The sequence below is a fragment of the Acomys minous genome, assembly GCF_964271855.1.
Source record: "Acomys minous genome assembly, chromosome: 19".
Taxonomy (NCBI): domain Eukaryota; kingdom Metazoa; phylum Chordata; class Mammalia; order Rodentia; family Muridae; genus Acomys; species Acomys minous.
Window position 1 is genome coordinate 28,493,478 of NC_140499.1, and position 12,185 is coordinate 28,505,662.

The window sequence follows — 12,185 nt, forward strand, 5'->3', positions numbered from 1 at the left end:
CTTTCATTTTTCACCTTTCACTCGCTCTCCAGCTTCCTCTTTTTGGTCGATGGATGTGAGTGCTCTGCCCCTGCACGGCATGCTTAGGCCCGCAGCTTTGCTTTGAGGACAGCCTTTGGCTAGCTCTAGACTCGCTTTGTAGACCAGGCTGGCTTTGAACTCACAGAGATCTGCTTTGCCTGCCTCTACCTCCCCGAGTGCTGGGATTACAGGCGTGCACCACTGCACTCAGCTGCCCTCATATCCTAAAGATTTTATCTTTAAGATTCATTCTTTTTGTTTGTTTTTCCAGACAAGGGTTTCTCTGTGTAGCCTTGGTTGTCCTGGACTCGCTTTGTAGACCAGGCTGGCCTTGAACTCACAACGATCCACCTGCCTCTGCCTCCCAAGTGCTGGGATTAAAGGCGTGCGCCACCAGGTATATAAGTGTGTGTCTGTGTGAAGCTATGTGCGCATGAGCGCGTGAACCTGCAGAGTCTGGAAGAGGCCAGCGTGACAATCCCTGGAGTTGCAGGCTGTTGTGAACCACCTGACACGAGTGTTGGCAACCTCAGTTCCTCTGTGAGAGCAGTAAGCAGTGTGTAATCTGTGTTTGTGTGTTTGCTATTGTTGCTTTTGTTTTTTTGAGACACAGTCTCACTGTGTAGCCCTTTGTAGACCAGGCTGGGCTCGAACTCAGATTCTCCTGTGTCTGCCTCCCAGCTGGTGGGTGCTCCTCGCCGAGCACGGCTGGCCGCAGCATCTCCCCACCCAGGTGCTAGACTTTCTAACCACTTAGCAATGTAAAGTTCATCCAGCAACTTGAATACACAGGCAGGCGCACCAAATGGGCATTTGTTGCTTCCCTGGACAACTAAAAAAAGACAACAGGTGATTGTATATTTTGTTTAATACTTGCATTGTTTCTATAGCGCAATTATAGCAATCTTTAAGTTTACTTTTCATTACAAATATTTGTCAAGTTTTGTTTCAGAAACATTTTTCCTACTTTCTTGCACATGCGCCCAGACACACTACAAAAGATTCATTCATAACACAGGAAGGGCAAACATTACCCATGTAAACAACTTCCATTGATTTCCCATAATTTAAAAAAAAATCATAGAATTATAGATATTGAATAAGGCTCATAGATTTAGTTCAAATTCCACAAAAGACCAAAGATGTTTTTTTTTTTAACTTGGATGGGTTGACTTTTGGTTATAATCAAGGCCGAAAGCATAACCCCTAGCTTCCGCTCCGTAAACACACCTTACAGCCCGATAAATGCGTTTCAGGATAGAAAGAGAACATAGAAATCCCAGGGGGGGAAAAAACGTCTGAAGAAAGGCTCTAAGAATCATGGACGTAATTTCATAACTTTCTTACGCAACCACCAGGCATGACACACGTAGTCCCTGTAGCATCAAGAGTAACTATAGCAACCAAGTAGAGAGATACGGTGCAGTGGCTCAGTGTTCATATTGCTAGTGTACACAGTGAAATTTGTCAGACTATTGTTTCATAACACCCAGGGCCAAAGGTGGGTTAGGGACCCCGCTCAAGTGGGATATTATTGTAAAGGACTGTTTTATTTTTGTTTTCCTTTCTAGTAACTCAGGAGTCAAGAGTTGGGAGGTATGTCTTTAGGTACATGAACGGTCTTCATATTAAAATGACATTTAACAACTGCGTGTCAAGTCACAGACAGGAATCAAGGGTTTCCATTATCCTCGGAAGTCTCCCTCTCTGGCTGAAGTTTGGGTGCTTAGATGCATAGGCTTCTAGAGCTGAGACGGGATATGGACTGTGCTGAGAAGGGCCCCTGCCAGCGGCTGCTCTCCTTCTCCCTCCGGGAGGGGGAAGTCGGAAGGCAAAAAAAAAAAAAAAAGCATTGGTAAATCTGTGAAGTCCCACCCCGGGGTCTGGACCCCAACTCCACCGAGGGTAGCCTCCCTGACATTGTGACTAGGCAGTTAGGGGTGGCGAGTGAAGGTGGCCGGGAAACCCAGCTCTGAGGTTTACGCGGCCAAGTCTGGCTTCTGATTCTGCTGCCCTGCAAAGAAATTGTGCTCCGATAACTGCACCGGCATCTCTTAACGAACGCCTCGGTTCGCTCTCAGGCCCCTGGGAGGCCTGCAGGAATCGCTGAAAGGTAAACACGCCTCCATTAGCACCGAACTTACCACCAGAAAGCGGCTGAGGCACTGGGAAGCCTACCTCACATCAGACTCCACCCCACCGGGAGGTGGTCGCCAGTCAGAGCGGCTTGTAGGCTTTTGATTTCTAAAAATGAAAATTGATCTGCATTATATCTCAATAGACTCAGATAATTCTCACCAAAAAAAATTTTTTTTGTCATGTGTTTAAATAGCACTGGAATAATTCAACTTCATTTAAATATATTCATTCTACCATGAAAATATTTCATACAAACATCTATTTACATACAAACACATTAAAATTTGTGAAGAGGGTTTCCACCCCTGTGGCTTTATGGCTTGAGATAGTTTCATTGCTTTGAATATGTATGCACACATTTGGCAAAAATAAAACTTTTAAAATTTAGTATTTTTTGAAAAAAAAAAACAAAAACAAAAAATGAAACCAAAAACCCCAAAACAAAACAACCCTCCAAAACAAAACAAAACAAAACCCTGACACCAAGGCTTAAAATTTCTGAAGCGGGGGGAAAAAGAAATCCAAGGTGTGTGTATTGGGTAATCTATCAAGTACCTCAGGTACCTGCCCATTGAATGTATTTGTGAACCTTTGATCTGCAGCAAATGAACATGACAGTTATCCATCTCGCAACACAGGTTTGCCTGTTTGTCTAAAACAAAAGACGTCCTGGGTCTAAGTCACTACGCTGAAGACGGAAGTGGAGGTGGCTGTCAGAGAACAAACAAAACCCAGAATTCTTGACCTTTGGGGAAGATTTTTAGGTGATTTTGCAGTAAGAAATTTAGATTAAAAAAAAAAAATCTATTAAGTGAAAATAATAAAAGTGCCACATCCTGTCTCACTAAGACAACCTTCAATTGTCCCTAGCCCCCCTCCCCCTCCCCCCAGCACTAGGGATGCAGCCCAAGGCCTCTAGATGCTCGGCAAATGCTGGGCCACTGAGCTACATCTGCAGCCCAATGTGATTTTAACTGTCACAATTAAATGTTGTAAATGATCACATGGCCTCATTGGCTGTGTGTGTGTGTGTGTGTGTGTGTGTGTGTGTGTGTGTGTGTGTGTGGTTCGGTGATAAGGAAGTAGTTTTTGAAATGTGATGAATCCCAAAGGGTAATGAAGCTGAATTCTAGTCCTAGTCATGTTCAAGAGGCCTTGACAAAATTTAAAAAAAAAAAAAGAAAGAAAAAAAAAAAAGAAAGAAAGAAATTCCTTTTCAGTTGCTTGGGGAGATGGGGGATTAAACGGGTAAAAATAAAGATAGATACTAAGAAACTCAAGTCCTCCTCCACCTGTTACTTTTTAGCCTCATTCTTTTGTGTCCTAAGTTCAATTCCTACCCTTGCTTATGTTAGTTCAAGCGAGCGCCCCACTAGGGGACACGCTCTGATTCCTAGTCCTAACTCTAACACAAGGGAACAGTTCACCAGAGAGAAGGTGCTGGAGATGGGTCAAGTCATGCAGGGTGGGACTGAGACAGCTCTGAATGAATGCCCTCAAGACCATGGCGTCAGGCAAGTGCACAGGCTCCAACTGTTTGGAAGACAACAGGTTAATTCTTTTTCTCCCTCCCTGGGCCCCCACCACCAGAGACTCTTGGTCTTGTCGGTTCACAATTATTATCAAGATGGAAGACCAGATTTGTCTGGTTCCGCTTCCTTCCTCCAGCAGGCGTTTAGTAAGACGCTCTCAAGCCTTTCCACTTTGGTTCAAACAAGCAGCAAGCAAGCCCTGCCCGTCCTCAGCACCTGCCTCTCTATGCAACACTGACCTTGTCGGCTTCTCTACCCTACAGCGACACTCTGGTTCCTCTAACAGTGGCAACCTGTGACAACCTGGGTGAGTGAGGAGGGGGAGGGGGAAAGAGGGAGGGAGGGGCGAACAGAGGGACTGGAACGGGCCACACTCAAGAGTCTAGCAAGAGGGGAGAGGAACTTAGGACATAAAGAGGCAGAGGCATCAGATGGGGGGGGGGGCCGGGCGCGCGCTGCAGTACCATACACACACACCCAGGCTTCTCACACAGCAGAAGAGAAAGAGCTGAAAGACAGGGGAGACAAAGGAGGAAGGAGAGGGGAAGACAAAGAGGCTCAACTGTGTGTGAACTGCTTCCTGGGAGTTTTCCAAGGGCCACGGAGTAGATTAGCCAGCTTATCAGCCACATGGTGTGTGTGTGTGAGTGGGGTGGGGTGTATGTGTGCCACGCCGTGTGTAGTCAGGGGGCGGCTTTCCGAAAGCTGGCTCTTCTCCTTCTACTATGTAGGTCCTGGAGATGAAACTCAGGTCCTACATAGACTTGGCAACAAGCACCTTTACCTGCTAAACTATTTTGCCGGCCCTCGAGCACCCCCCAAATCGTTTTTAAGTTCCATTTGGATGAGATTGCTACAGTAGCCCTTTAGGATAGAAGTTGAGCCCCTTCTGCACCTGAGGCTAAGGTTCCACCTCCAGGTAGAATCCCGTGAGCACGGGCCACTGGAGGCGGGACCTGCCCTCTCTTCCTCATTTCTCCACCTGGCTCAGCACCCAGACAGATGGCGCTGAAGACAGCTACCTTTCTCCCCAAGGCAGCCAACTCTCTCTCTGGACACACTGACACGCGAGCCCCTCTCAGAATTCGAACCCACGGACTCTGCCTCCCGTCACAGTTTACTGAATGGTTTCTTTCTACAGAACAGAAGCCATCCTCTCACGCTCGACTTGCAGTCTAAAAGCTATTCAGTCATCTTTGCGGGGGTGGGGGGGTGGGGTGGGGGGATGCCCCAAGTCCCAAGGATGCTTTTATCTCCTTCAGCTTTCAAACAGGGATGTGACCAGCTCCCTTGGAAAGCACAGTCACCTAGGGGCAGAGCCTGACCCTCGGTGTGTCAGGAAGTTTGAGGAAGAGCCCAAGGTGTGGCTACTATAACTGAGGGCCGACTCTTCCTTTCTGGGGCTGTTTGTTGTGCTCAGAAGCAGCCTCAGAAGGAACATTTGCGAAAGCTGAAAGTGTTAAGAGCAATATGGAACTGACCAAAAAAAAAAAAAAAAAAGGCAAACTGCGCCCCCTACCTGTCTCCTCCCTTCATTTTCACCTGACCCCAGCAAGCATCTCTCCCTCCCATTCTGAGCACCCTCAACTATCTTTTGCACCTTGGGAAGCAGGTTTTTAAGCCTAAACCAACACAGGCCACAGGTAGCACTGTCGACAACCAGCAGCTGTGGTTCTCGGGGCCTTCTGGTGATGGAGGGATGCCTTGGGGGAGGTGTTGCCCAAATTCGGCATTCATTCAGAGCAAATCCAGTTATGTTACAGATCTAATGTGCTAAACTAAAATAATGGGGTTTCCTCTGTATTCCTGCAGTTGCGGTTACATATGGCTTGTGAGGTGCTAGTGATAATAATAACCTGCATGGGGCGTGACTCGGCTTCTAGGGCGTGGAAGCAGCTATGTGTGCTTTGAAATCACTGGGCCAAGAAGCAACGGCTGCAGACCCGGGTTGTACCTAGCGGTCGGCACGTCTGCTGCCACGACACTGTGATTCAAAGAGAGCTTTGCATTCTGCCTTGGAATGCACGGTGGCCGTTGAATTTAAGTTCAGTGAGCCGTGTCACAAGCTGGATGGCGCTAGGTTATGTACAACTAATGTGTATCCGAGGAGAAAAAGCTGCCGACACTACTGAAGACACTGCAAAATTGCCACAACTGCTTAGAAATACCAACTTTCCTCTCTCCTTGCTGAAAGCTTATCTCACAACTCGTTCATAACTTAATGCAAACGAAGGGAATTCGTTTCTTCTCACATCTGAAAGCAAAGATATCTTTGTTTACATGCGAGAATAATAAGCCTATAATATCAGTCTGGCCCTATGAGCCAGTTGCTTTATATCAGGATGTAGGAATGAAATGGTAGAGAAAGAACCAGAAAGACCTGTACACTGGTATGAACGCAAAATCCATTTGGAAGCCTTCTCTTGTAAAGGGTAGCTAAGATAGTGAGGCTAAGAAATGTCTCGAAAGACTGGCCTTCGGTTCACTAGGAAGAGTAACAGCAAAAAACAAAAACAAAAACAAAAAACAAAAAAACCCAAAGCCATTCTATTGCATGATACAGATCAAAGGTTAAAAGGCAAATGACCCTACATTTATATAAAGATGTAATTGCTTTCTGCCCTGCAGATGGCAACATGCAAGGGTGACTGAACACCCATTTGCACCGGCCATAGGAAAACATCGTGAGAAACAAACAAACAAACAAACAAACAAACCACTGACCAAAAAAAAAAAAAAAAAAAAAGAATGAAGAACCCCATTTCCCTTTTTCAGCCTAATCATTTGGTATCTCTGAACATGGTCCAGATTTGGACTTTAACCATCAAAGAGCATCATGCTGTCTACAGTTAGGACAGTACCTCTCAGTAGGGCGTTGTTGCAAAGGCTAGCTAATTTTAAATCTGGTATGAGTAATACAGTCAGAACTAGTTAGTATGCGAGAAAAGTCGTTGCTAACGCAGGGTGAGAGGATGTGACGTCACAGCATGAACAGTCCCTGGTTGTCCCGTCGTCAGGTAAATGTAGTGCATAGATCCAAGTTTCTATTCCAGGTCTCTGGACCCCAGGGCCAGGCTTTTCACTTTTGCTGGGTGGCCTGAAAAGCCTTCAACTCCACCTGGTACCACTCAGGGGCTTCTGGCCCGCTCTTCCCTGGGGGGCTGTGGTCATAGCCATAGGCGACGGTCAGCTCTTCCTCCGCCTCTACAGCTCGAAGGGTGCGGATACACTTGATGGGCCCAAAACGGGGGTGGACAAACCTAAACATCAAGATAGGAAAGGTTATTTCTGGGCCAACCCAGGACCTCAGTGTGGAGGGAGCATCTCGCCCACAGGCACTGGCTGGGCACCACTCTTGTGTTCTCAGGGAATGGGGCACAGCCTGGCCAGCTCCAGCAGGACCCAGATCTGCTGGGTTAGAACACCCCAGGTGGGTTTCAGGACAGCTCAGTTGGTAGAGTGCTCACCAATGGGGTCCTGGGCTCTCCTTAATATTTCATAAACCAGGCACGGTAGACCCAGGACTCAGGAAGTGGGACAGGAGAACCAGAAATGAGAGGTTATCCTTGGCTTCACAGTGAGTTTGAGGCCAGCCTGGCATGGACAACATCCTGTCTTAAAAAAACAAACAAGTGAAAAACAAAAACCCAACGGCTGGAGAGCAGTTAAGAAGAACACTGGCTGCTTTTCCAGAGGTCCTGAGTTCATTTCCTAGCAACCACATGGTGGCTCACAAGCATCTGTAATGGAATCTGATGCCCTCTTCTGGTGTGCAAAAAAACAGAGCACTTATATGCATAAAATAAATAAATCTTACCAAACAAACCCAAATCTCACAAAACACAACAGAGAGCACTGGCCTCGTGTTTTTATTTTATCGTATTCATGTGTGTGTGTGTGTGTGTGTGTGTGTGTGTGTGTGTGTGTAAATGCACGTACACACCACAGCACATACTAGGGTGGTCAGAAGTCAACTTGGAAAAAAGTTGGTCCTTTCCTTCCCTTATTTAGGTTCCTGGGACCAAACTACGGTCTTCAGGTTTAGTGACAAACGCCTTTACCTGCCAAGCTGTTTTGCTAGCCCATCCTTCATGTGGAGCCCTGTGATGAACAAAGGACAGAGGACATATCAAACTGGAAGGAGCCAGCCTTCAATCAGATTGGCCTCTGGGGCCTGATGGAGCTAAGTGTTTGGCTGGCTCCTCTCGTTGGGTCTGAGGTTTTCTCAGAGCACTGGAATAGAGCCAAGGACCAAGGGCTCTCCCTGGGCTATGCTCCCAGGCGTGTGTATGTGCTTCAAGGTAACTTTTATGTGACACCAAAGAGGCCTCTATCCATTCTGCTTGGTACCACACATCATGAGAGAGGCATGTAACCCAGGGTCAAGATTTGGGTTGGTTGTAAGTGCTGGTTTCCTATGTATGACTGTATGTCCTAGATGGTCTCTGTGCTGAGAAAACAGACACGTGTAGCACGTCCCTCACACAATGCCAGGCACAAAGTGAGACTCTGCATCAGTTACTATGCACGTAAACATGCACATGCGTGAGAATGTGTATAGGAACACAAACATGCATGGATGTGGATCTGTGAATGAGCACTTATAAGCCATGTGAGGATATTCATGTATACATATATGCACATACACATGAACATGCAAGCACACAGCATTCAATTATGCTCATTCTCAAAGAAGATATCTGGACTATTGATTCAGGAATTCTTTGTTAAAACTGTGGCTTTTGGTGCAGGATATACCTGGTATACACACACACACACACACCTGTACACCTAGTATACGCCCGGAATTCAGAAAGTACCATAAGATCACAATTTTGTTTGTATGTATGTATGCACATATGCATGCATGCATATATATATATATATTTATAGTCAGGTATGGAGGTTTGATTGAAAACAGCTCCACAGGCTCATAGGGAGTGGCATTATTGGGAGATGTGGCCTTGTTGGAGGAACTGTGTCACTGGAGGTGGGCTCTGGTGTTTCAGAAGCCCAAGCCAGGCCCAGTGTCACTTGTCCTGCTGCCTGCTGATCTGGGTACAGAATTCTCAGCTCTCTCTCCAGTAACCATGTCTGCCTGGGTGATGACAATGGATTAACCCCTCTAAACTGGAGGCCAGCCCCAATTAGATGCTTCCCTTTATATGAGTTGCCATGGTCATGGCGTCTGTTCACAGCAATAGGAACCCTAACTAAGACAGAAGCGTATTACTGTGTAGCTCTGGCTTGTCTGGAACTCACTAGGTAGACCAAGCTAGCTTTGAACTCAGAGAAAACACCCGCCTCTCGAGTGCTAGGATTAAAGACTTGAGCTGCCGTGCCAGACAATTTTGTCTTTATGTTGACACGTGTCCTTATAATTTGCGTCATATGATTTCAGTATGGACATTAAGCAATGCTCCTGAAATGGGGCTTTGACTAACTTTCTAGAAGATCCACTAGGGGGATGGAAAGGGGCCATGACATTGAGGTGTCTTCTCTGATGTTCTTGTAGCTTTATCCTCACGCTGTCATTGGTCTTTTATTTTGATGTGATTTGTTGTTGTTGATGTTTGTTTGTTTGCCACACGGTTTCACTATATAGCCCAAGCTGGCATCAAAGAACCCAGCCTCCTCCTGCGTCGGGCTTCCAGGTGCTAGGGTTGTGGGCGGGTACCACTATGCATTCCCAGCATGCCACTAGTTTGAGTAGACAGAAGGAAAGGAAATAGCATGTCCTCGGGTGTGAGGGCTTGGCCAGGGCGCTGGGTGCACACTGCCCCTAGCTGTGAGACCGCACGGAGTTCCTGGGAGGACTGAATGAGAGAAAACGGGCAAAGCATCCAGAGCAGGGCTGGGCTAAAGGGGCAGTGTGTGTGTGTGTGTGGGGGGGGGGGGTGGTCCTGGGTTCAAGCTCTAACACAAGAAGGAGGAAGGAGGGGGGGAAAAAGCGGGGCCTGGAACGAATGCTCAGAGGTCATGGCTGCACAAGTGGCAAGGAACACGGACTTCTGGGTCTTAGCTCACACGTTCCCTGTATTTACAGGGAGGGAAGGGCTTGTGTGCATCTCCACTGGGCGTTCTGGGCCACGCTTCATTGAAAGCGGCACAGTGATGTGCTAGTTTCACTTATACTGATGCTTGAGAAAGACACAAACGCCCAGGAATTGTGATCCGAGGCTTACATTTGGTTATTATTCAAGGAGTCTTCTCTCCGCATAATCAAGTTTTGGGCACACTGGGTTCGAATGACAAACACTACCAACAAAATACCAACAAAAAAAAAAACCACACAGAAAAACTCAACAACAAAAGCTGCTGAGCTGAGAGTGATTTTGCACAAACAGAAACCTCCCTTGTTTCCAGCTCTCTGTTGCCTTGGGGAGAGAGAAAAAAGCCACGCTTGCCTCGAAGTCACAGAGCAGAGCGGGCCTGATTCAAATGGGGTCTGACTGGTATTTAGGACATGTTAAGGGGCTGTTTTGTAAGGCCAGCACAGCTGGGAAAAAGCTTCAGCCAAATTCACGCTAGCCGCGAAAGGCCCGCAGCCAACGACAGTGTCGGTTTCGTTTCACATGACACATGTCCTCTGTCATTCAGCCAGCCCTTAAGAAGCAGCACTTGTTCTTGGCTGCCAAGGAGAGCTAGTCACTGCCAGGGCCATTTCCAAGGCACCTCAAAGACGAGTCTTGGGACATTTCCCACCACGCCCCAAATCCTGGCAAGGTTTGACAGATGAGATATCCGAAGTCTGATCTTGCACAGCCGAGGGGCTGCAACCAAGAAGGATGCACTCTACAGCTGAGCTACTCTGCCATCACATTTTCCCTGCGCACACACGTGTGCAGGTGCCCTCCCCCACACTTGGCTTTGTTGTTGTTGTTGTTGTTGTTGTTTGAGACAGGGTTTCTCTGTGTAGCCTTGGCTGGCCTGGACCTCACTTTGTAGACCAGACTGGCCTCAAACCCACAGAGACCCACGTGCCTCCACCTCCTGAGTGCTGGGATTACAGGCGTGTGCCAGTGCGCCTGGCTATCGCTCAGCTTTTTACATAGGTACTGGGTGAGAATTGAACACGTCTTCATGCCTGTGCAGCAAGCACCTGTATGACTTAATGCCTCTTTCCCTCCCCAGCCCTGCAGTGTGATCTTTCAATGAGAAAAACCTAAGGACAAATAAGGACAACAAGAAGACAGCTACCTTATTTCTATGATATTTCTACTTTTCAAAGCACGCTTTCATCTCAGGGCTGAAAGGCAGGCTGCTTAGATCTTGAGTCTTAAACCACAAGGCTGAGGCTCACAGCAAAGGGCCCCCAGTGGGAGCAGCCACCATCGGAAGCTTAGGGACCTTGCCCGCCCTCGGGCCCCTAGGCACAGGTCCAACCAGCTGCCTTGTCCTACTTACATGTCATAGATGCAGTTTGGAGCGAAGGAGTGATTTGCCTTGTGTCCCAAGGAGGCACAGTACTTGGATACATGGTTATAGGGCTCAGGCACATCAATGACCGTCTCCTCATCAAGGGACAGAGTGTTCCCATTTAGGGCCCAATCCCTGCTGTCAACCTGGAGAGCACAGAAAATAATGCTAGAGAGGGTCGTTCTCACAAAAGCCCAGAGCACATCAGAGGCACCAACCCAGTTATCTCAACGCCCCGTAGCTTGAGTGCCGCAGACACGCAAGCCAGCCAAGACATCTTCCCACTCAAGGATGCTGTAACCAGACAGCTCAACTTAGCACTTATCGGATTTTCCTCTTTTTATATGGAAGAAAAGGATTTCAGCTCTTTACAGAGACACACAAAGATATCAGACAAACTTGAACTAAAAATAAATGACAAGGAGGCTGGTGAACTGGCTCAGTGGGTATAGCTGCTTCCTGCCACGCCTCCAGCGGCGCTCAGGCCACAGAGCCCACATGGTCGGAGGAGAGAAGCTACTCCAGGAAGGTGCCCTCTGACCTCCAACTCTTATTTTTTTGGTTTTTGGTTTGTCGAGATAGGGTTCCTCTGTGTAGTCTTGGCTGTACTAGACTCGCTTTGCGGGCCAGGCTGGCCTCGAATTCACAGAGCTCTGCCTGCCCCTACCTCCCGAAGGCTGGTGTTAAAAGTGTGCACCACCACGCCTGGTTCTCTGACCTCCACTCTTTATGATGGCATATGATTCCTCCAAATAAATAAATGTGTGGGGTTTTTTGTTTGTTTGTTTGTTTGTTGTTTTGAGACAGGTTTTCTCTATGTAGCCCTGGCTGTCCTGGAACTCATCTGTCCTGGACTCACTTTGTGGACCAGGCTGGCCTCAAACTCACAGATCCACCTGCTTCTGCCTCCCGAGTGCTGGGATTAAAGGTGTGCGCCACCACGCCCAGCCTCAAAACAATATTTCTTAAGTTGTAAGTAAACATCCAACTTTGTGATAGGTTAAGTCTGCAGTTACCCTTTGCCCCAGCTAGCCTGTGGAGCACAGGTTAGACGCCCCTCCTAGGCAAACTGAC

General features: G+C 47.6%; 1 protein-coding gene across 1 annotated transcript in view; it reads right to left on the reverse strand.

The window, feature by feature from the left end:
- Positions 1-871: 871 nt before the first annotated feature.
- The window catches only part of SETD7 (SET domain containing 7, histone lysine methyltransferase), a 46,459-nt gene continuing 35,145 nt past the window's right edge, over positions 872-12,185 (reverse strand). Inside the window, exons 7-8 of the mRNA XM_084769026.1 lie at positions 11,100-11,257; positions 872-6,952 (exon numbers count right to left, since the gene is read on the reverse strand). Of these exons, the coding sequence (XP_084625152.1) occupies positions 6,772-6,952; positions 11,100-11,257 (339 nt within the window). The 3' untranslated portion in view covers positions 872-6,771. The remainder of the gene's footprint in view (positions 6,953-11,099; positions 11,258-12,185) is intronic.